Here is a 24,065-nt window from a genome sequence, read left to right on the forward strand (position 1 = left end):
AATTCCCTTTAAGCTTAAGGTCTTTCCTAAATGCAGATGTTCAAAAATAATCAATTTAAAGAGGAGTCATCAACTACCACAAAAGGTTTTGTAGTACTATTTTAGGCCAGCCTTTTTTTTTTTCCACCAGAGCACAGCTTATCTCTGGTTTATGGTGATGGGGGGAGTTGAACCTGTGGCCCAAGAGCCTCTTTGCATAACCATTATGCTATCTACCCCCTGTATTATTATGATTATTATTTAAGGATCTGATGTCATAAAATTGTTTTCTTTCTTTATTAGTGATTTTTAAAAAAACTGTTTATTTTTTGTAGCATTAAAGAGAAATTAAATAGTCTATTCAAAACATGAAAACCATAATTTTTTCCCCCCTAGATTAGGCAACATAGGTCAGAATAATAACTTTTGGCATAAAATTCAGGGCTGAAGATATTGTTAAGACTTTCATACCTGAGGTTCCAAGGTTCTAGGTCAATGCCCTTTACTATCTTAAAGCGAGCTGAGCAGCACTGGCAACAATTCATTTAATCATTAATGGTAGTACACACAAAAAGATCAACTAGACACATCCTAATATCCTCCCCATGGTACACAGAAATAGCAAACTATCTCTAGCGGGCCAGGTGGTGGTGCAGTAGATTAAAGCATTGGACTCTCAAGCATGAGGTTCCAAGTTCAATCCCCAGCAGCACACATACCAAAGTGATGTTGTTCCTCTCTCTTCCTATCTTTGTCATTAAGAAATAGAATCAGGAGTCGGGCCGTAGCGCAGTGGGTTAAGCGCAGGTGGCACAAAGTGCAAGGACCGGCTGAAGGGTTCAGGACCCTTGCTCCCCACCTGCAGGGGAGTCGCTTCTCAAGTGGTGAAGCAGGTCTACAGGTGGCTTTCTCTCCCCCTCTGTCTTCCCCTCCTCTCCCCATTTCTCTCTGTCCTATCCAACGACATCTATAACAACAATAACTACAATAAAAAGGCAACAAAAGGGAATAAAGAAAGAAATAGAATCTTTATTTATTATCTTTATTTATTTATTGGATAGAGACAGTCAACAACTGAGAGGGAAGGGGGAGATAGAGAGTGAGAGAGAGTGGTCTGAGAGGTGGCAGTGCGAATAAAGTGTTGCACTCAAGCATGAGGTCCTGAGTTCAATCCCCAGCAGCACATGTGCCTGAGTGATGTCTGGTTCTTTCTCTCCTATCTTTCTCATTAATAAATAAATAAAATATTGAAAAGAAAAAAAAAAGGAAGTGAGAGAGTCAGAGACACCTGCAACAGTGCTTCACCACATTTAAGGCTTTCCCCCTGCAGGTGGGGACCTGAGGCTCGAACCTGGGCCCTTGTGCATTGTGACATGTGCTCTTAACCAGGTACACCACCACCCAGGGCCCCAATAAATCAAATCTAAAAAAAAGAAGCTAACCCTGCAAAATAGTCTCAGATAAAAGCTCTCCTCATGTCAGCATGGTATAACTTTGACTCCACTTATCTGCTAAGATTTTGCTTATTAAATAAGGTAACCTCACCATATCCACTGCAGCATACTGACAGTCATTTATACAGACAGGCTGGCAGCACTTGGGATGTTCTGAAGCAACAACATTTTAACTGTAATAAAAACAGACACATTTCCCCATTCCATGACACAAAAAGCAGACAGCAACACATGCAAGGCAGCCAAGAGATAGACCTTAAAAATCTAAATACTGAAAATTTAAAAACTCAGTAGCCGTATATGCATTTTCCAATTGTACAGAAAGAAAATCTAAAGTTGTTTTCAACTTGTATTTATCCCTACAGAGAGTTCTGCCCTTATTTGCAGTACAAAAAATAAACAGCTGTGCCATCCATGCCTTTCTGGACAGTCAATAGGTTTATTTACAAAGCTTTAAGAAAAAAGGGAACAGAAGACATGCTGTTACAATTGTCTTTAGGCAGCCTTAGTACTGAGAATACATACCAAAGATTTCTTTATATAAGAAAACATACAGATACGTCTACATAAAAACATACAAATAAATAAAGTAGCTATGAAGTCTCTTTTAGTCCAAATGGATCAACTAAACACCAGAAACAGAACTTAGGATCTGTAATGAAGAAATAAAAATAATAATGTAATAATAGAACACCATGCCACTAGCAATGAGGGGAGGAAAAAAATTAAAACAGATAATAATAGTCACCGGAAAACCTGTGTCTTGCAAAGATTTCTTTCCATCAGAAGATGCAGAAACATTTTCCCCTCTGGTGCCAATGAAAAGGTTTCTCAAGGACTCCCAGCTTCTTCCCTCCTTTTCTCCCCCAGGCGCCGGTGCCGAGGGTCGGGGTGGGCTTTATTCCCCCCCCCCCCAAGACAAGGAGCAGCAATGTGTACTTTCTGGGCAGCGGGTGCACTTTTTCTCTCTAGCCCCCCTTTCTTGTGCCTCCAAGATGGTAGGAGAGTTGTCGTTTCGGAGGGCAGAGGAGCTGCTCTCTGGTGTTATGTCCTCGCAGTGCCTGTAGTGGTGCTGTAGGAGGCTGCTGCCTCTTCTTGTGCAGCGCCGGCAGCCCTGCCTTCTTGGCTGGAGAGTATATTCAGGGATTTCCCCTTAATAATCACCGACCCTGGGAGCACTTTTTAGTTTCCAAAATAAAAATATGATCCTCACCCCTCTTGCCTGAAAGGGAAAGGCTCTAACCGGAGCCCGAAGGGGGAAGCAGTAGCAGCGACAGCCGAGCTTCCTAGTCCACTGCCAGCGCCTCTCACACTGATCTGTCAGCCCAGCCAAGGGAAAAGGGGGTGGAGGGGAGGGGGGGGAAGGAGGAAAAAAAAAGCAGCTGAAAGGTAAGCAGAGGCGGCCCCAGGCCCGGCCCACATCCCCGGGCTCCAGTAGGGCGGCGGGCTGGGCAGCGCAGGCAGGGAGGGCGGTGAGCGCGCTTACGTGAGGCCGGGGATTCGCCGGCCCGCGCCAGGCCCCGGGCGGAGAATGAAAGGGTGAGAGAGGCCGGTGCGGTGGCGGGAACTGGGGGGCTGTGGGGGGCTCGGGGGCGCCCACGGGTCACCACGGAGGGTGGGCGGGCGAGGGTCCTGCCACGGTCGGAGCGGGGCGAGCGACGCGGCCTGCGCGGGCCGGAGGAGGGGTGTGGGGCGGAGGGGGGCGCCGGTTAGGCCTCGAGCCGGGTCTCCGCGGCGGCCGCGCCCCGGACGTCCCGATGCCCCCTTCGGGGCTCCGGGCGGCGGCGGGCGGCCGGGCGGGACGGCGGCGCCGAGGGAGCGAACCGTGCGCGGGCCCGAGGGCTCCCGGGTGGAGCGGAAGGCCCGGGCTGCCGGGACAGGGGTTTCCGGGCCTGGGAGTAGGGAATGGGCGCCCACCCATGGTTTCCCACGGGTCTCTCGTACACGCCTCCCCCCACCCCAATTCCGGTAACCCTTGGATTGGTGTGCACCCCCTCCTCTGGGCCCCCGGCGGCCGGGCCGGGCCGGGGCGGGGCGGGCAGCCTGGCGGGCGTGGGGTGGGGTGGAGGGGCGGTGAGGAGTCAGGTGCAACCGCGGCCGGAAAGTTTCCTCGTAGGCCCGAATTGGGGGGCTGCCCTGCTGTCGGGGAGCCCGGGTCCTAGCGCTCGGGACCCCCCGGAGGCGTGGGGGAGAGCACTCGCCTATTTTGAAACTCTTTGGCAGTTCCTGGCCATTGAAGGTACTGCGCCCCTGCACCCCCCGCCCGCGCCCCACCCGCCCGGGCTGCAGACTCCAGCCCCCTCCCCGAGCCCCCAGCTGCGGGAGGGCCTGCGCTGCCCCTTTGGAAAAGTTTTCCAGGGTTTTTTTTTCCGCTTATTAGTTAGCGACTACATTTTCTTTCTTTTTTTTTTTTTTTTTTTGCATTGGGAAGGGAGAAGGTAAATTCAGGTATTATTTCTACTAGGCTGACTCTCTCCTAATTGCCTTTTTTTTTTTAAAGCCCTTTACCCCCCCCCCCAGATACCCGGAGTGTTATTTTTATTGTTCCATATCTAGCACCCACCCTTTTTCAACCCTAGACTTTTTTGGGGGGTTCCTCAAGTCCCCCTTTTCTTGGACAGCCCCCAAGCAGAGAAAAAGATGCAGAGAGAGCGACGAGGAGGGAGGAAGAGCAGCCCCCAGAAAGTAGGAGTTTCCTCATCCGATCGGTCTCTCTCTCTCTCTCTCTTTCTCTCTCTCTCCCTCTCTCCCTCACTCCCTCTCTCCCTCTCTCCCTCTCCCCCCCTTCTCTCAAACCAACACGTGAGCAGAACCCAGGGGTGAGACCCTGGATGTCAGATTGCTTGAGAGCATTAAAAATTCGGGAGGAGGAGGGAAAAGGAGGTGGGCAGGGCAGCTCCTTAAACAAGGTCTGCAACTTACAGATCACTAGTTGATTTATCCTGATAAGAACCATTTGGATGCGCGTGCGATATACTGATTCGACCTTAGAAATAGAAAACGGGGGGTGGGGTGGGGTGGGTGGGGGGATGTTTGAAGGAAACTTGTTATTGCCACAACTCTTGAAGGAGTGTGTGGAAGAACCCTCAGGGAACTGAGCCTAGTTGACCCCAGTGTGTGTGTGTTTTTTCCCCCCTTATGTTTAAAACAGATTCAATTTGAATTATATTTTGGTGCCATGGACTTAGAAAGTTAAAAGAAAAAAAAAAAAGACAAAACTTAAAATTTCCAAATCTAAAATTTCCTGGTTTCCTGGAATGGGATGTTTCCTGTGGCTACACTTAACCCCCTCCTGGCTTTCCTTTTGTATGACTGAAACGGCTATTGTATAGTATTGAAATGAAGTGGACTCTGTACCCCCCCACCCCCTCTCCAGTGGGGGCACGTTTGGAGAGGTTGCTTTTCCTTTTTAGTACCCCTCCACCTCTTCTTTTTTCAGTGGACCTAAGGCAGTGTATGGTGTGGTGTGTGTGTCCTGAGTGGCTGGCAGAGGTGTGCCACATTCTGACCGCTGGACCCCCAAGAGCATCGGTACCCAGGGAAAGCTGGCACTGGCAGAGCAATGGATAGATAACCCATGACTTGGGCAGTGCGGACTTCTGTCTGGATTGGAAGTGAGGCTTCTTCTTTTATTTATTCTTATTAAACTTGCCTTTTTCCTTTTGTCTGCCTAAAATAAGGCTCACTCTGTTTCTCTACAATGATAGCTAACCAGCCATTTAGCATTTCCCCTAAGAAAATGTTGATATTGGATTGCATATGAAAATGCAAATCACATTTAATGGTTGTTTAGACTTATTGATCAGTGAAATTGCTTATCGACTTGAGACATTTTCATATTATTGTGTACCAAAGATTGTTCATTTCTGTTGTAGTTTGGCCTTGTTTTAGAGAATATTGAACGGGAGAGATCCTTCAGAATCTCTTTTTGAGATTTGTTTTATTTATTTCATAAGAGAGAGAGAGAGAACCAGATAATCACTCTGGTGTCTACACTGTTGGGGATCGAACTCAGGACCTCATGCTTGGAACTCCAGAATTCTATTTTACTGCACCATCTTCTGAGCAGCTTATAACAATGTAGAATTTTAAAAATAGCTTAGGTTTGTACTGACTTTACTTTCCTAAGCTTTCAAAATCTGTATGCACAAAGACACCCTCCTGGACTGCATTTTTCCAACTTGTCCCAAACATATATTAATTTCCTGATCTAATTGCCTCATGGCCCACTATATTTTGAAGGAATGGTAGACTTGATATTTTTTGGTGTAATACTTTATTTGAAACCAAGAAATGACTTTAAGAGCAGATACTAGATTGATTGTAAGTTGCTAAGGGAATATATGTTTTCACTCTTTAGTTTTATCTTTATTGGATGGAGATAGCCAGAAATCAAAAGAGTCGGAAGTGATAAGAGAGGGAGAGAGATACCTGTAGCCCTGCTTCACAAAAGCTTCACAAGGTTTACCCCCCTGCAGGAGGGGACCTGGGGTTTGAACCCTGGACCTTGCATATTGTAGCATTTGTGTTCAACCAGGTGTGCCACCACCTGGCCCCCCATTACTCTTTAGTTTCACAACTAGATATTTATTTTAATTTCTAAGTCTGAATCAAGTTTTTTTTCCAGAACAGTTATATAAGGAGATGCATATACCCCCCCACTCGAGCTATTTTCCTCACAAACCATGTTGCAACTATTTTTTTTTCAGAAATGAAATTCTAGTTTAGATAAATAAAAAATTTTCAAAGTCAGAGCACCCTAAATTAAACATGCCATTTTTTTAAATAGAAAATGCTGATCCCCTCATTCTTACCTGCTGTGTTCCCCTGGGGTTAGCAGTTCCTACTATCTAGATTTGCAGCCTTAGTTACAGATAATGAGAGGTCATTTAAATCTGAATACAGTTAGAGAACAGTTGTCTAAGACATGCAGCATCCCTTCCCTTTCCAACTCACACCTGGTAACGTGTAAACAACAGATGAACAGGGGAGACTGAATTGGAGGCAGCACAAGCAGATACAAGCAGATACTCCAGTCCCTGTATAGTGGAGGCACATCCAAGTCCTTTTTAACATATGCTAGAACAACTCTGAGCTTGGCAAAATGTACAGTTCGTGTTTTCTTCCCACTCCATCAAGTATAGGTTTGTTCCAGAGCCCTGACTGGGATAGCTGATTTTAGACAGTCCTCTTGGATATTTTGAAACACTTGCAAAGATACTCTGTGACTAAAGTTTAAAGTCAATACTTTAGACATCCTACTTCCCTCCCTGTGCTAAAGGTGCCAGGCTCAAGCCAGATTTTTTTTTTTTTTTTTAAGATTTTATTTGTAGCGTCCTTCAGTCAGGGACCTTTAGGCTGGGCAGTGGGTTTGGTTCTTAGCTCTTTCCTTAGATAGGTTACTCAATCTCTTGTTTCTTTATCTGTGAAGTGGAAATAACATTTTGAGATATAAGGATTAGATGAGATAGCCCAGTGCCTGGCATCATAGTGGGTGCTCATTAAATATTAATTTCCCTTAGTCCACCATGCCTCACTCTTAGCACCTTCTAAATACCAGTTCCCTTATTTACTTGCTTTTTAAAAAAATTTTTCTGAATAAAAGTAAAACATGCTCCTTCATTCAGACCTGTTTATCCCATTAGGACAGAACCTATCTTAAAATCTTGTTGTTTATTCTGCTTATTGTCATGATATATATGCAACAAAACACCATATACTATGATCTTCCTCTTTAATAGTGGTTGTTTGTTTTAATTTAATTTAATTTTAATGAGAGAGACCAGAGCACTGCTTAGCTCTGGCTAACTGTGGTGGTTTGCATAACCAGCCCAAGGTTGTTGATTTTGCATTCATTAGAAGGTTGGGCTCCTCAATCAGATGGATCTTCTTTCCTATAGAGCATTTCAGATTCTCATCCAGTCTCAGTTTCTGTTTGTCTCTCTGCCTGCCTTTCTCTCTTCCTTTCCCTTCCCTTCCCTTCCCTTCCCTTCCCTTCCCTTCCCTTCCCTTCCCTTCCCTTCCCCCTCCCCTCTCCTTCCCTTTCCCCATTCCTTCCTTCCTTCCTTCCTTCCTTCCTTCCTTCCTTCCTTCCTTCCTTCCTTCCTTCCTTCCTTCCTTCCTTCCGATAGGACAAAGAGGAATTCAGAGGGGAGGGGGAGATAGACAACTGCAGACTTGCTTCACCACTTGTGGCAGGAGAGAATTCTACCACTGAACCACTCACGCTCTTCACCACTTGTGAGGTACCACCCCCCCGCTCCCCACACACACACACCTGCAGGAAGGGAACCCAGGGCTGGAGCCAGGACATTGTGCAGTTCCTATGTGCATTTAACCCAGTGCTCCACTGCCCGCCTCCCATCAGTCTCTGTTTGTTCACCAAAAAGGGATGCTCTGATGATTAAACAAGCCTTTAAATGGTGTCTAGGGCATGACCTTCATATAATCTTTTCCTTTAAATAATTCTTAATTATTTTCTGTTTTGATTATCTTTATTTTTATTTATTGGATAGAGACAGCCAGAAATCAAGAGGGGAGAGGGAAATAGAAAAGGAGGAGCAGAGAGACCTGCAGCACTGCTTCACCACTTGCAAAGCTTTCCCCCTGCAGGTGGGGACAGGGCCACGAACTTGGGTACTTGCTTATGGTAGGCAGGTGTGCTCAACCAGGTGCACCACCACCTGGCCCCCTAAAATATTTTCTTACTGTGAAAATTCTTGACTTGGTGTATGTTAATAACACTAATAGATGTTTGAATACAGGTAGAATATTGTAGTCACATGGGGTAAGTAAATATGTATAATTGAAAAATTATCAGTATATTCATAGGAAGTTATAACAACTTAATATTATTCTAGTCTCTACTGATGAACTTTGCAAGCTGGCAAATGTAAAGGAGTGATAATTACACTACTAGGCAAAGAAGATGAGTTTATTTATATTATTTTTACCAGAGCACTGTTTGGCTCTGGTTTTTGGTAGTGCGGAGAGATTAGGCCTGGGACCTTTAGGCCTCAGGCGTGAAAATCTGTTTGTTTGCAAAACCATTATGTTATCTTCCCACTTAGGCTTATTTTACTTCTAAATCCTCTGATTAAACTTTTTTAAAAAATAAATATTTAGGATAAATGTGGAGAGAAATTGAGAGGAAAGGAAAGACAGGGAGAGAGACAGAGAGAGAGAGACTTACAGCATTGTTTCACTGTTCCTGCAGGTTCTGCCATGCATGTGGAGACCAGGGACTTAAATCTAGATGCATGCACACTGTAATGTGTGTGCTCCACTCGGTGCCCCCCTACTAGGCCCCTTTGATTAAACCCCTTCTGTGTGTGTTCAGTTTTGAAGGAGATGAATAGTTTATGGTAGGTTTGCCTTTGGTCTTTTTTTTCAATCGTTATTGGATAGTCAGAAATCAAGGGTGAAGGGGGAGATAAAGAGGAAGAGAGAGAGAGACAGACACATGCAACTCTGCTTCACCACTTGTGAAGCTTTCCCCCTGCAGGTGGGGACCAGGGGCTCGAACCTGGATCCTCATGCTCTGTGATGTGTGTGCTCTCAATCAGGTGCACCACCACCAGGCCCTGGTTTGCCTTTGGTAGTGATGATGCTTACCCTGGTGATCCATCACTGCTTCATTCACTAGGCAGATGAATTTATTGTATTAGCTCTGGACCTTTTTTAAAAAAATACATTTATTTATTTATTTTCCCTTTTGTTACCCTTTTTTTTTATTGTTGTTGTAGTTATTGTTGTTATTGATGTCGTCGTTGTTAGATAGGACAGAGAGAAATGGAGAGAAGGGGAGAGAAAGACACCTATAGACCTGATTCACCAACTGTGAAGCCACTCCCCTGCAGGTGGGGAGCCGGGGGCTGCAACTGGGATCCTTACACTGGTGCTTGTGCTTGGTGCCACCTGCGCTTAACCCGTTGCGGAGGGGTATGTTTTAAAGCCTACTTTACTTTCCTGGGAGAGATCTGCTTAAACTAGTGGAAGGACTTAGGGAGGCCAGCCTGGAGGTGGATCTGCAAGTTTGAATAAATGCCCAATGAAAAAAGAGTGTTCTTTGTTGCAAATTTTGGGAGTTACATTTTAAAGATTTTTTTTAAAATTTCTTTTACCCTGTTGGCTATTGGCCCTGTAAACTATTCCGCATTTTAGAGGTTTTGAGTTGTGCTGGGTTTGAGATGAAGGAGAGCAAGGCCTTGAGGCAGATTAAAGGTTTCAGCTGGAGGGGCTGGTGAACGGAGATGGAGAAAGCCGGTGGAGAGGCTGGTCTTAGAGAAAAAAGCATTCTGTATCTGTTAACCAGATATAATTAGGAGATCATCTGCACAGGTGGCAATTGAAATGATAGAAAAAAGAATGGATTTATCAGTGATTCTTAGGTGTTTTTAGTACTTTATTTATTTATTTTGCTGAGTTTAAAACAGCCTGGGAGGTGGGTGAATGCCTTTCAGGTAGGCAGGTGTAAGGTCCTGAGTTTGACCCACTCACTGATTTGTGCCTCAGTGATGCTCTAGTTCTTTCCTGCTCCATCTCATTAATAACATAAATAATTAAAAGTTAAAAAAAGATCTGCTGAATTTTAATGAACAGTTATCCAGAAAGTGCTTTTAAAAAATATTTATTTTCCCTTTTATTGCCCTTGTTTTATTGTTGTAGTTATTATTGTTGTTGTATTGATGTCGTTGTTGGATAGGACAGAGAGAAATTGAGAGAAGGGGAGAGAAAGACACCTGCAGACCTGCTTCACCGCCTGTGAAGTGACTCCCCTGCAGGTGGGGAGCCAAGGGCTTGAACCTGGATCCTTACGCCGGTCCTTAGGCTTTGTGCCACATGTGCTTAACCTGCTGTGCTACCCCCCCCCCAATGGTTTTATGCACATTCATATTTGTTCACTTTTGGTTTGGAACCTGAGATAATAACTGGAGTTTAGGTAGATAATTGAGTAGAAATTAAAGTCAAAACCTAAAATAGAATATTTAATTTGAGGGGCAAGGGCAGATAGCACAGTGGTTATACAAAAAGCCTCTCATGCCTGAGGCTCCAAAGTCCTAGGTTCAATTGGTTTAAAAAAAAAAAAGGAAAAAAATTTAATTTGACTTACTTTTTAAAAAATATTTATTCCGTTTTGTTGCCCTGGTTGTCTTCTTGTTGGTAGTTATTATTGTCATTGTTGGATAGGACAGAGAGAAATGGAGAGGGGAGGGGAAGACGGGGGGAGAGAAAGACACCTGCAGACCTGCTTCACCGCCTTTGAAGCGACTCCTTCTGCAGATGGGGAGCCGGGCGCTTATGCCAGTCCTTGTGCTTTGCGCCATGTGCGCTTAACCTGCTGTGCTACCGCCTGACTCCCTTTGACTTACTTTTTATGTGTGGCTTAATCCCTTCTACTTTATAGAAATGGGTTTGTTTGTTTGTTTGTTTGTTTTTACCAGAGCAGTGCTCAGCTCTGGTTTGTCCTTTATATATATATTTCCCCTTTTGTTGCCCTTGTTGTTTCTTATTGTTGTAGTTATTATTGCTGTTGTTGCTGTCATCGTTGTTGGATAGAACAGAGAGAAATGGAGAGAGGAGAGGAAGACAGTGTGTGGGAGAGAAAGACAGACACCTGCAGATCTGCTTCACCGCCTGTGAAGCAACTCCCCTGCAGGTGGGGAGCTGGGATTTTTACACCAGTCCTTGAGTTTAGGCCTTGTGCACTTAACCCACTGCACTACTGCCCAACTCCCTCTGGTTTATCATTGTGCTGGGAACTGAACATTGGAATTTGGAGCCTCAGGCATGAAGTCTTTGCATAACAGTTGTGCTCTCTTTGCTCCCCCCGCCCCCAAAAGTGGGCATTTTTTAAAAAAAATATAGGAATGACTTTCTCAAAGTCATACAGTTGTTTGCTTGTTTGTTTTATTTTTGTTTTTTCCCGAGCACTGCTCAACTCTGGTTTATGTTGGGGGGATATTAAACAACTGTGGTTTATGTTGGGGGGGTATTAAACCGGGGACTTCTGGAGCCTCAGGCATGAGAGTCTCTGCATAATCATTGTTATCTACCCCTGCCCAAGTCACAAGTTTTTTTTTTTGGTTTTTTCTTAAGGTATATATATTTTAGTAAGAGAAGGAAAGACACAAAGACCAAAGTTCTGGTTTATGGTGGTGCTGGGCATTGAACCTGGGACCTCAGAGCGTCATACATTTTGTATGCTATAATTAAATCAGCTGACATGGAAAAATTAGGAGTTTTTTTTTGTGTGGGATTTGTTATCTTTTCAAAATTTGTTAGGATCACATTTTTCAAATAGCAGTGACATCCTGAAACTGGTTTGAGTCACCCACCTCTGGATAAAGCAAGCTTGTCCCAGTCAGTGCTTGCCCCATTTCATTTTTCTGCTCTATGAAATAAGATAGAAAGAAACTTAAAAAACATTGACATTTGAACGTAGGGGAACAAGAGAGAGGAAGTCAGTGATTCAGACCCTAGAAAGGGGAGATGTGCAAGAAAGAGTGACCAGCAGTGTCAAATGCTGCTGAAGAGGTCAGGTTCAGATAGGAGGATGGAAAAGTATATGTGGAACTTAGCAACAAAGAGGCTATTTCAGATCCTTTGAACAAAAGAACTTTGAGGACTAGAGCTACAACTTAATTTTTCTTTTTTCTTATCCTGTAATACGGCTTCTATAACAATTGAAAATGCGGTTGGATAGGACCTCAGAAATCATTTATTGTAAAGAAATGTTAGTAGTAGCTATTAAAGGCTACTTATTCTATTAGCATTTCCCATATCAAGACTATCAGTATACAGATGCTCTATAGAATACTTAAAATAGGGGGACCAGGCGTTAGCACACCATGTTAAGTGCGCAGAGTGCAAAGCCAAGGACCAGCGCAAGGATCCCAGTTTGAGTTGCCTCAGAAGAAGTGAAGCAGCAGGTCTGTAGGTGTCTATCTAACCCCCCCCCCCTCTTACCTTCCTCTCTCAATTTCTTTCTGACCTATCCAACAACAAAAATGGAAAAAGTGGCCGCCAGGAGCAGTGGATTCATAGTGCACGCACCGAAGCCCAGTGATAATCATGGAGACAGAAAAAAAAATAACTTAAATGAGTTTTCAATATGGAATATAGGAAACAGTTTAAGGTAGGGGGTGGTTTTGTTTTTTGTTTTGCCACTGAGCTTTTCACTGTAGGTTGCATGATTTCACCTGTCTTGGTGGGCTCTGCCTCCATTTCTTTCTTTCTTTTTCTTCTTTTTATTGTCTCCAGGGTTATCGCTGGGGCTCCGTGCCAGTGCTACGAATCCACTGCTCCTGGCGGCCATTATTACTTATTGGATAGGACAGCGAAAAATTGAGAGAGGAGACAGGCTCTGTTTCTACTTTAGATAGGAGGGAGAGGAAAGAGAGTCACTTGTGAAGCTTCCTCTTCCCCTCTTTTTGTGGTCCAGGAAGTGGTGCAGTGGATAAAGCACTGGATTCTCAAACATGAGGTCCTGAGTTCAATCCCTGGCAACACATGTGCTAGAGTGATCTCTGATTCTTTCTCCCTCCTCATTAATAAATAAAATTTTTAAAAAACTTTAAAAAATCTTTTTTTATTTTTTTAAAAAATAATAATTAATTAATTAATGGATAGCGACAGAGAGACTCCTGCAGCCCTGCTTCATTTTAACACTCATAAAGCTGTAGGTGGGGACCAGGGACTTGTACCAGGGTCCTTCGGCACTGAGACGTGTGCGCTTAACCAGGTGTGCGCCAGTGCCTGGCCCCTTGAAATCCTTTCTCAGTTGCGAATTAAAACTGGAGAATGCTTTTTTAAAAAATATTTATTCCCTTTTGTTGCCCTTGTTGCTTTATTGTTGTAGTTATTGATATCGTTGTTGTTGGATAGGACAGAGAGGGGAAGAGAAAGACACCTGCAGACCTGCTTCATCACTTGTGAAGTGACCCGTCGCGGGGGGGGGGGGGGGGGGGATGGGGTGGGGGGGTAGGGTGGGGGGGTGGGGAGCGGCGCTCAAACCGGTATCCTTCCGCCAGTCCTTGGGCTTTGTGCCACTTGGGCTTAAGCCGCTGCGCTACTCCCCAACTCCCTGGAGAATGCTTCTTATCCCTGTTGAGTCTGGATTAAAATAATAATAGTAGTAAACTACTATTTATTGCTGCTTCTTTTTTCTTTATAAAAAGGAAAAACTGACAGAACCATAGGATAGGAGGGGTACAACACACAATTCCCACCACCAGACTCCGTATCCCATACCCTCCCTTGATAGCTTTCCTATTCTTTTTCTTTTCTTTTTTCTTTCTTTCTTTCTTTCTTTCTTTCTTTCTTTCTTTCTTTCTTTCTTTCTTTCTTTCACTGTCAGTAGCTGCTTTTCTGTTTATTGCTTATAATTATATTTGTTACAAAGTGATTTCTTTGTGCTGGGTCTGATGCTTAGCATGGTTCAATACCTAATTTAATTCTCTTAAATGACTCAGTGAAGTACATATTATATTGGGTTGTTGGAAAAGCCATCATGCATTAAAATTTTTTATATTTATTTTCCCATTTGTTGCCCTTGTTTTTATTGTTGTAGTTAGTGTTATTGTCTTTGTTAGATAGGACAGAGAGAAATGGACAGTGGAGAGGAAGACAGAAATGGAGAGTGGAGGGGAAGACAGAGAGGGGGAGAGAAAGGCACCTGCAGACCTGTTTCACCGCCTGTGAAGTGACTCCTCTGCAGGTGAGGAGGGGGGAGGCGGGGGGACTCTAACCGGGATCCTTGTTGGTCCTTGGGCTTTGCTTTGCGCCACGTGTACTTAGCCCTCTGCGCTACCTCCCGACTCCCCATCATGCATTTTTGTGTAGACTTTTCCAACAACTGCAGAATTCTCTCTTTACATATGAGAAAACAAACTTAAATAACTTGCACAAGGTCACACACCTAAACCGTCATTAGCACACTAACCAGATTGGAGCACCTTTTTTTTTAATTAATGTATTTATTTTCTCTTTTGTTGCCCTTGCTGTTTTTTCGTTGTAGTAGTTATTATTGTTGTTATTGATGTCGTCGTTAGATAGGACAGAGAGTAATGGGGAGAGAAAGACACCTGCAGACCTGCTTCACCGCCTGTGAAGCAACGCTCCTGCAGGTGGGGAACCGGGGGCTCGAACTGGGATCCTTACACTGGTCCTTGTACTTTGCGCCATGTGTGCTTAACCTGCTGCGCTACCGCCCGACTCCCTGGAGCACCATTTCTGATCACCACCTGAGTCATGCTTTTAACTGCTGCTTAAAATATCCTTACTTTATAATAAAGCAGATAAAGGACTTTTATCTTAAAGGTTATTTTTATTATTTTTTAATATTTATTTATTCTCTTTTGTTGCCATTATTATATTGTTATAGTTATTATTGCTGTCGTTGTTAGATAGGACAGAGAGAAGTGGAGAGAGGAGGGGAAGACAGAGAGAAGGAAAGATCGACATCTGCAGACCTGCTTCACCACCTGTGAAGCGACATCCCTGCAGGTGGGGAGCCGGGGGCTGGAACCGGGAACCTTATGCTGGTCTTTGCGCTTGGTGCCACCTGCACTTTACCCGCTGCCCTACCGCCAGACTCCGAAAGGTTATTTTTAATTCACTATGCTGGGGTTGAGATGGCTTCATGGTTATGCAAAGAGACTTTCATGCCTGAGGCTCTAAAACCCCAGATTGAAACCCACCCTCTCTCTTTATTTTATTTATTTATTCCCTTTTGTTGCCCCCCCCCCTTTTTTTTTGCCCTTGTTGGATAGGACAAAGAGAAATGGAGAGAGGAGGGGAAGACAGAGGGGGGGGGGGAGAGAAAGATAGACACCTGCAGACCTGCTTCACCACATGTGAAGCGACTCCCCTACAGGTGGGGAGCCGGGGGCTGGAATCCTGAATCCTTATACTGGTCCTTGTGCTTTGCACCACCTGTGCTTAACCCGCTGCGTTACCGCCCGACTCCCAAACCCACCCTCTCTTACCTCCACCAGAAGGCAGAGCTGAGCAGTGCTCTGATTAAAAAAAAAAAAAAATCATGGGTGAGTAGATAGCATCATGGTTATGCAAAGAGACTCTCATGCCTGAGGCTTTAAAACCTAATGCCTGAGGCTTTCAAACCCCAGGTTCAAACCCACCCACCTTCACCACTACCGGAAGGCAGAGCTGAGCAATGCTCTGATTAAAAAAAAAAAGAAAAAAAAAACAGGGGTGGGTAGATAGCATAATGGTTATACAAAGGAAATCTCATGCCTCAGGCTCTAAAGTCCCAGGTTTCACCTCTAGTAAGCCTGAGCTGAACCTTGCTCCTTTAAAAACTAAATAAAATGGGAGTTGGGCAGTAGCTCAGCGGGTTAGGGTTAAGCGCACGTAGTGCAAGGACCAGAGTAAGGATCCCCTTTTGAGCCCCAGGCTCTCCACTTGCAGGAGAGTGCCTTCACAGGCGGTGAAGCAGGTCTGCAGATGTCTATCTTTCTCTCCCCCTCTCTGTCTTCCCCTCCTCTCTTCACTTCTCTGTCCTAACAGCGACGACATCAATAACAACAATAACTACAACAACAATAAAAAGACAACAAGGGCAACAAAAGGGAAAATAAATAAAATTAAAAAATACAATAGATTCTTAGCTGCAAACTTAGTTCTTCTGTTTGAGTGACATTACTACTTGGTTTGCTTTAAGAGTCTCAAGATTAAAATGGCATATTTTCTGTAAGGTTGAATTTTAGTGCATACTGTCAGTGTTCTGGGGTCTTAGTGTTTGCCACTGACCTTTCAGAATCACACCAACTGTACTTTCTCCCATTTTTGTATCTAGTTTACTACTTTTTACATCGATATATACAATGTCATCTTTTTATATACTTATCTGTTTATGGTTTCTTGTTACTTTTTGTTATTGTTGTTGGGCTTCACTGCCCTAAGCTGTGTCATAAGTTTTGAGGGCCCACAGGAAATGGGAGTGGTGACAGGTGTGGCTTGGGAAGGTGAAGGCGGGGCTTGGGTGTTATAAGCTAGACAAGTGGGTGTGGCTCGCTCTCTGTGCCTAATCGTCCTGTGAGTAAGAGCTGTAAGGGGCCTCTTTCTCTCTTGTTCTAACGTGTGAATGTTCTCAGTTTTCTTAAGTTTAACATTCCTAAAAATCATGCAGTCTCCTCAGCTCTTTAATGAGATTATGCATGATTTTTAAATGTTGGGGGAACAAACTCAGCCGGTAAATTCCCCCCATTACAGAAAGACTGAGGCAGATGGAGAGAGGGAAAGATTACATCAACAAAACTTCCTGCAGTGTGGTTGGTGGGAGTGCCAGGCTTGAACCCCGGTTGCTTGGACTGACAAAGCAGGTGTATTTTTATATTCTCTAGGTGAGCTATCTTGTCAACACTCTTGCTACATTTTTTTTTTAATTTCCACGAAATTGAATTAAAACTCGCTTCACATCACCTAGGAGGTGATACAGTAGCTAAAGTGTTGGACTCTGAAGAATGGAGTTCTGTGGTCCGGGAGGTGGCACAATAGATAAAGCACTGGATTCTCAAGCATGAGGTCCCGAGTTTAATCCTCGGTGGCACGTGTGCCAGAGTGATGTCAGGTTCTTTCTCTCCTATCTTTCTCAATAAATAAATAAAATATTTAAAAAAAAAAGAATGGAGTTCTGAGCATAATACCTAAAACACGTGCCAGAGTGATGCTCTAAATCCTCTCCTTGTCTCATGAATAAAATAACCCACTCCATTTTTTTTTTTAAATTTTAGTGAGGACAAAACCTTTTTAAGACTTTAATATTACATAATTCTGAGATAAGTGCATATTTGTCACCAGCGTTTCCCAGCACTTTCCTCAATATTTCAGTTAGTCAGAAACAGACAAGAGGGAGAAATACAATAGCTCCAGAAGGTTTCCCAGGTGTGGTGCAACCTGAGGCAGCCTCCCAGGTGAACTGTCTTGGCGGTCTCAATGTGTGCTCATTTGCAGCGAATGCAGCATAGTAACCTTCTGAGAGTTTAGCTTTGTGCTGATTTAACGTAACTCTAAGGTGGTAGACCATAAAATTACAGCTGGCAATTAGGGGGAAGTGGTGTGGCAGAGAAATGAACATGCTTCTGAAACATGAGCATCCAAAGAACAATAATGACATAGAGGGATTCTCCATGGATGTGATCGAGCAGGTGTCCCTAAGAGAACAATGTTCATGTTTTTGTCAAATTGGTTTATGGTTACTGTTGTAAGACTGAAAGAACATTGGTTGTTTTTATTAGAATCTTTTCTCCCTATTGATGCCTATCGTGTTTGAAAGAACTATAGAAGTTGTTTTATTTTCCAACTAAAAGCATATAATATAAAGAAGAATTTTTTTTACAGGGTCTATTAATGAGGGATGAGAGAGAACCAGAGCATCACTTTGGCACATGCAATGCCAGTGGGGGGTGTGGGTAGAACTCTGAACCCAGTCTTGAGCCCAGTGCTTTATCCAGGTGCCACCTTTCAGGCTGATCAAGGAGGACTTTTCAAAAATAGATTTTTACATGTAAGTATAGTTCTCCTCTTCCAATATATTGCAGTATTTGCTGTGGAAATGTCTTTCTGCGACACTATTCTCAGCAATCATTATTTTGGCTTTTTAGAGTAATGAAATGAGGGTGTACATTCTGCTGTTCTAAAGGTCTTAACTACCTGTTTGTTATGAGAACATAGATCTGTGTATCACCTAAGTTATCTCCACATCTGGAGAGAATATGTAGTTAAGATTTTCTCCTCTATTTTTCTTCTAGAGATTTATTTTATAAGATAAACCTGAGCCCCATTCGGACACAGTCATTGCTAGGGATAGGCCCTGTGCCCTACTGCTTAACTACTTTCCCTGTCCCTATATCTGTCCATCCTTTCTTCCATCCATCATTCTATTTTTTAAATTTTTGTTGTTATTTATTTATCCCCTTTTGTTGCCCTTGTTTTATTGTTGTAGTTATTCTTATTGATGTCGTTGTTGGATAGGACAGAGAGAAATGGAGAGAGGGGGAGAGAAAGATAGATACCTGCAACCTGCTTCACCACCTGTGAAGTGGTTCCCCTGCTGGTGGGGAGCCGGGGGCTCGAACTGGGATCCTTAAGCCAGTCCTTGTGCTTTATGCCACCTGCGCTACCTCCTAACACCCAACAACTTTCAATAAAATATGTCATCAGAGAAAAGTCACTACAACTCCTATAATTGATTCAAAGCAACACATTTATTTAAAGCTAGAAGTAGTATTTTATTTATTTATTTTTTTTTACCAGAGCTCTGTCTTACAGTGGTGTGCAAGATTGAACCTGGGTCCTCTGGTGCCTCAAGGCATGAAAGTGCATTGTGAAAGCTGCTGTGCTATTTACTGGGCCCAGCTTACATTACTGTTAGCATTGCTCCAGCAGTTCCAACCAATGGGAGGGGGGGGGGATTATGGGGATTGGGTGGTGGGAATTGTGTGGAGTTGTACCCCTTCTACCTTATGTTTTTGTTCACTAATCCTTTCTTAAATAAAAAATTTAAAAAAAATAGTGTATAAAAATTAGGAGAAATTATTTTGACAGATGGTATGATTTCATATCTAGAATATGTCCAAGCAGAAAGTAAATGTCCTTTTATCTCTCTATTGCTAGCCTTCAGACTTTTTTCTGATTCAAATTCAATTCAAACTGATGTAGTAAATTACTTTTTTCACTTATATACAACATATCTTTCCTTTTGAAGTTCGTGTAGATTTACCCCTGCTAATTCATGAAAGATTCTGTTTGCCAGGTGAATGAACAGGCCAGAGAGTGTGTAAAAATGGGGGGCTGGGTGGTGGTGCACCTGGTCAAGTGCTCATCACACCATGAGAAAGACCCGGATTTGAGCCCCCACTGCCAACCTGCAGGGAAGGATGCTTCATTAGCTGTGAAGCAAGTCTGTAGGGCTGGGGGAGGTCTGGGAGTGGGAGCATGAAGACATTAAGTCCCCAGTTCAATCCCTGGCACCATGTGTCCCAAAGTGATGCCCAGGTGCTCATTCCCTCTCCTTAGTAGATAAATAAGTATGTATGTTGATAAGATAGAATATGGAAAAATGGGGAGCCAGGCGGTAGCACAGCAGGTTAAGCACATGTGGCGCAAAGTGCAAGGACCTGCATAAGGATCCCGGTTCGAGTCCCTGGCTCCCCACCCCGCAGGGGAGTCCCTTCACAGGTGGTGAAGCAGGTCTATAGGTGTCTATCTTTCTCTTCCCCTCTGTTTTCCCCTCCTCTCTCCATTTCTCTCTGTCCTATCCAACAATGATAACATCAGTAGCAACAATAATAACTACAACAATAAAACAAGGGCAACAAAAGGGAAATTAAATAAATAAAACATAAAAAAAAGAATATGGAAAAATGGTTGGTGTATTGCACCAAAGTAAAAGACTCTGGGGTGGGTTGGGGGGAGAGTACATGTCCTGAAAAAGGATGACAGAGGGCCTAGTGGGGGTTGTATTGTTATGTGGAAAACTGAGAGATGTTATGTATGTCCAAACTATTGTATTCACTGTCAAATGTAAAACATTAATCCCCCAATAAAGGGGGAAAATGAATACCATAAGAAAGGATATGTAAAACTGAAACAATATGAGTTGGATTGGAAATATTTCTTGCCCTGATTGGTTAGATTTATTTAGTAATGAATGACTTAGTGTTTATGAATAGCTTCTGGTATACTAGTTACTTAACAGGTACTAGCCATAATACTTAACGAGTTGAACACTTTGTAGCACTTTATCCTTAGAGCAAGTCAATATATAGCTACTATTACTATCTGTTTTACAGATGAAAAAAACCAGGATTCAGAGGTTATTGATTTGTTCAAATTAACAATTAAGTGGCAGGTTTCAGGCTTGGTTCCTAAAGCATTTAGGAATCTTAGTGGTTTTCCAAAGGAGAGAGTTAGGGTTTTTTTTTTGTTGTCGTATTGTTTTTGCCTCCAGGGTTATCACTGGGGCTCAGTGCCTACACTTAAGAATCCACTGCTCCTGGAGGCCATCCCATTTTTGTTGTTGCTATTGTTGTTGGATAGGACAGAGAGAAATGGAGAGAGGAGGGGAAGAGAAAGATAGACACCTGCAGACCTGCTTCACTGAAGTGACCCCCCACTCAGTTGGGGAGCTGGGGGCTTGAACCAGGATCCTTGAGCTTTGCGCCATGTGCACTTAACCTGCTGCGCTACTGCTCAGCCTCTATAGCTAGTACCTAAACTGTTCCTTTGAAACCTGGGAAGTGGTACAGTTTAAGAACTTTGGGCTTATATGCATGAGGTCTTGTGTTTGATCCCTGACACAACATGTGTGTGCTGGTCTGATCTCTCTCTCTCTCTCTCGCTCGCTTCTTTCTTTCTCTCTCTCTCCTTTCTTTCTTATTGGATACAGACAGAAAAATTGAGAGGAGAGGGATAGAGAGGGAGAGATACCTGCTGCCCTGCCTCATCACTTGTGAAGCTTTCCCCCTGAGGGATAGAGAGGGAGAGATACCTGCTGCCCTGCCTTACCACTTGTGAAGCTTTCCCCCTGCAGGTAGGGACCAGGAGCTTGAACCTGGGTCCTTGTGCACTGTAATGTGAGAGCTTAACCAGGTGCACTACTGCCTGCCCCCCCCCAAATGCTGATTCATCAACCTGGATATTTTTTTGAAGGAAGTTGGTATAGAGCACATCAGCCTACTATCCTAATTTGATAGGATCATTTAGTGTCATTATAAGCTACAGGCATTGTAATAGTAAATACTATTGCTGAAGTGTGCTCCAGGAGGTGGTACAGTGGATAAAGCGTTGGGATTCTCAAGTATGAGGTCCTGGGTTCAATCCCTGGCAGCACATGTACCAGAGTGATGTCTAGTTCTCTTCTTTCTCATTAATAAATAAATAAAAATCTTTTTAAAAAAGTTTTTTTTTTTAAATGAATGTTATTGCCGAATATTTTGTGGACAGAGAGGTATAGTGAATATTGTATCTTTTTTTTTTTCTGCCAATTTTATTTAAGCTTCCAAAGACAAAGGGCAGGTGGGGGTGGATGGCATAATGGCTAGGCAAAGAGACTGTCATGTCTGAGGCTCCAAAGTCCCAGGTTCAATCCCCCATACCACCATAAACCAGAGCTGAGCAGTGTTCTGGTTACAAAAAAAAAAAAAAACAAAAAAACCCTGTAATTTAGTGCAATTGGAAGTGCTGTCTGGCATTGATGGGTGTGTGATTCAGACTGGTTTTGGGGCTCAAACAATTTATAGTTTGGTTGGCACACGTTTGTGGGGATACTAGAGGGGAAAAGGCCAGTTTAAAAACACGCATTTGGTGGCTTGGGAGGTGGCGCAGTGAATAAAGCACTGGATTCTCAAGCGTGAGGTACTGAGTTCAATCCCTGGCAGCACATGTACCAGAGTGATGTCTGGTTCTTTCTCTCTCCTATCTCTCTCATGAATAAATAAATTCTTTTTAAAAAACACACACATTTGTTCTGTTTTAAAAGATTTGTTTACTTATGAAAGAGGGAGGGTAAGAGAAGCAGCAGCATTCTGGCACATGGGATCAAACTTGGGACTTCGTGCTTTTGAATGTAATGCTTTATCCATTTTATTTCACAGAAATGTTTACTACAAAACTTGCAAATACTTTGTAAACATCAAAAACATGCAGAATTTCTGAAGGGGAGTTTTAGGTCTACAGCTGATTGGCTTTTGTAAAGAGATGTGGGTTCTGGAATAGCATGCAGATACCAAGAGTGAAATAAAAAGATTTGCCACTTTATGATAGTCATTTGATGGAAGCAGCCTATTGCTTTGAGATAGTATACATTTAACTAGATTCAAAATTGTTTGGTTCAATTTGAAGGGTTTAGTTAGTTTAATACATTAACATGCAACTTTTTTTTTTTTTTATTGGATAGAGACAGCCAGAAATCAAGAGGGAAGGGGAAAACAGAGAGACACCTGCAGCCCTGCTTCACTACTTGCAAAACTTTCCCCCTGCAGGTGGAGACCAGGGGCTCGAACCCAGGTCCTTGCACAATAACATGCGCTCAACCAGGTGCGCCACCACCCAGCCCCCTACTTCTTTTTTTCTTTTTTTAATATTTATTTTTTTATTCCCTTTTGCTGCCCTTGTTGTTAGTTATTGTTGTTATTTAAGTCATCATTGTTGGATAGGACAGAGAGAAATGGAGGGGGGTTGGGAGAGAAAGACAAGATGCCTGCAGACATGCTCCACCACTTGTTAAGTGACCTTCTCTGCTGGTAGGGAGTCAGGGCTCGAACCAGGATCCTTACTCCAGTGTTTGCGTTTTGTGCCACCTGCACTTAGCCCACTGTGCTACTACCCGGCTCCCCCCCACACACACTTATTTCTTATTTGAACTCAATATTGGGCTGTTTGACTACAATGAAAAATCTACCTCATTAGGAAGTAATAATATCCTGGTATATTACTACTCAGGCGAGTGAACTCTGTTTACTTCTATTTGTTAACTAGGCCTTTTGATATTTTTGTAGATAATCTGCTTCATCTTGATTCTGCAGTATTCCAAACTGGCATCCTTGGGATTCTCTTAACATTGCTATGGTGCAGAAGATTTAAAATCAGGTATGAAGCACCCCCTGTGAAATTCTTAACTTAAATTGCCGTATTCATCCTGATTTATCATTCGGGCTTTTTTTTTTTTTTTTTTTTTTCTGTTTGTGGCCTTTTAGCTGATGTTCACAAGGAACAGAGTCACGTGATGTATGAAGGGAAACATATACACTTCTCTGAGGTTGACAATAAGCCCTTGTGCTCATATAGCCCCAAACTGTGCAAGCAGCGGCGACTCAACGGCTACGCCTTCTGTATCAGACACGTTCTGGAGGATAAGACTGCCCCCTTCAAGCAATGTGAATATGTGGCCAAGTATAACAGCCAACGCTGCACCAACCCCATCCCCAAATCAGAGGATCGTAGGTAAGGGCTCCTAATGAAAATCAACACATTTCTTGTGTCTTCCTTCCCTCCCTCCTTCCCTTTTTTCTGTCCACTCTTTTTTTTTTTTGATTTATTTATTCCCATTTGTTGCCTTTGTTTTATTATTATAGTTATTATTTTTGTTGTTGATGTCGTCATTGGTGGATAGGACAGAGAGAAATGGAGAGAGGAGGGGAACACAGAGAGGGGGAGAGAAAGATAGACATCTGCAGACCTGCTTTACCACCTGTGAAGCGACTCCCCTGCAGGTGGGGAGCCAGAGGCTGGAACTGGGATCCTTACGCTGGCCCATGCACTTAACCCGCTGTGTTACCACCTTTCTCCCCACTCTTTTCAGAAAACTACTCAGCACTGGCTTTGCTGAAGCCTTAGGCGCTAAAGTCTTTTGCATAAGTATTATACAGTCTGCCCAACTTTTTCTCTCTCTTTTTTTTTTTTTGCCTCCTGGTGATAACCTAAGAAAACTCTGAAATACTGCCGTAGATAAGAGATGGTAATTTAAAAAGAAACGAGTAGTAAATTGGGAGAATTCTTTCAAAGATTTGAGTGTTGCTAATTATTTTCTTTCATTGATCTTTCTAAGATATAAATTGTTGCTTGAAGTCTTGACACTGATCACTGATGTGCAAGTGGCTCCCACCCAAC

General features: G+C 43.3%; 2 protein-coding genes across 8 annotated transcripts in view; one reads left to right on the forward strand and one right to left on the reverse strand.

The window, feature by feature from the left end:
• Window positions 1-1,848: 1,848 nt before the first annotated feature.
• On the reverse strand, window positions 1,849-4,389 carry LOC132539240 (basic salivary proline-rich protein 2-like). The gene is made up of 3 exons (XM_060193404.1): window positions 4,356-4,389; window positions 2,920-3,772; window positions 1,849-2,559 (listed from the first exon to the last, which is right to left on the reverse strand). The coding sequence occupies exons 1-3, from the start codon at window positions 4,387-4,389 to the stop codon at window positions 2,478-2,480; spliced, it is 969 nt and encodes a 322-aa protein (XP_060049387.1). The 3' UTR covers window positions 1,849-2,477.
• Window positions 2,858-24,065, forward strand: part of INO80D (INO80 complex subunit D) — a 66,966-nt gene continuing 45,758 nt past the window's right edge. For 2 of the 7 annotated variants that reach the window (XM_060194062.1, XM_060194063.1), the window contains exons 1-4: window positions 3,538-3,672; window positions 4,873-5,047; window positions 22,955-23,045; window positions 23,244-23,399. In XM_060194062.1, the coding sequence (XP_060050045.1) occupies window positions 5,011-5,047; window positions 22,955-23,045; window positions 23,244-23,399 (284 nt within the window). In that variant the 5' untranslated portion in view covers window positions 3,538-3,672; window positions 4,873-5,010. Of the gene's footprint in view, window positions 2,973-3,532; window positions 3,673-4,872; window positions 5,048-14,795; window positions 14,940-22,954; window positions 23,046-23,152; window positions 23,400-24,065 lie in introns of those variants that run through there. The other 5 variants (XM_060194064.1, XM_060194065.1, XM_016186897.2 and 2 more) reach the window with 5 other exon arrangements.

The sequence above is a fragment of the Erinaceus europaeus genome, chromosome 7, assembly GCF_950295315.1.
Source record: "Erinaceus europaeus chromosome 7, mEriEur2.1, whole genome shotgun sequence".
Lineage (NCBI taxonomy): Eukaryota > Metazoa > Chordata > Mammalia > Eulipotyphla > Erinaceidae > Erinaceus > Erinaceus europaeus.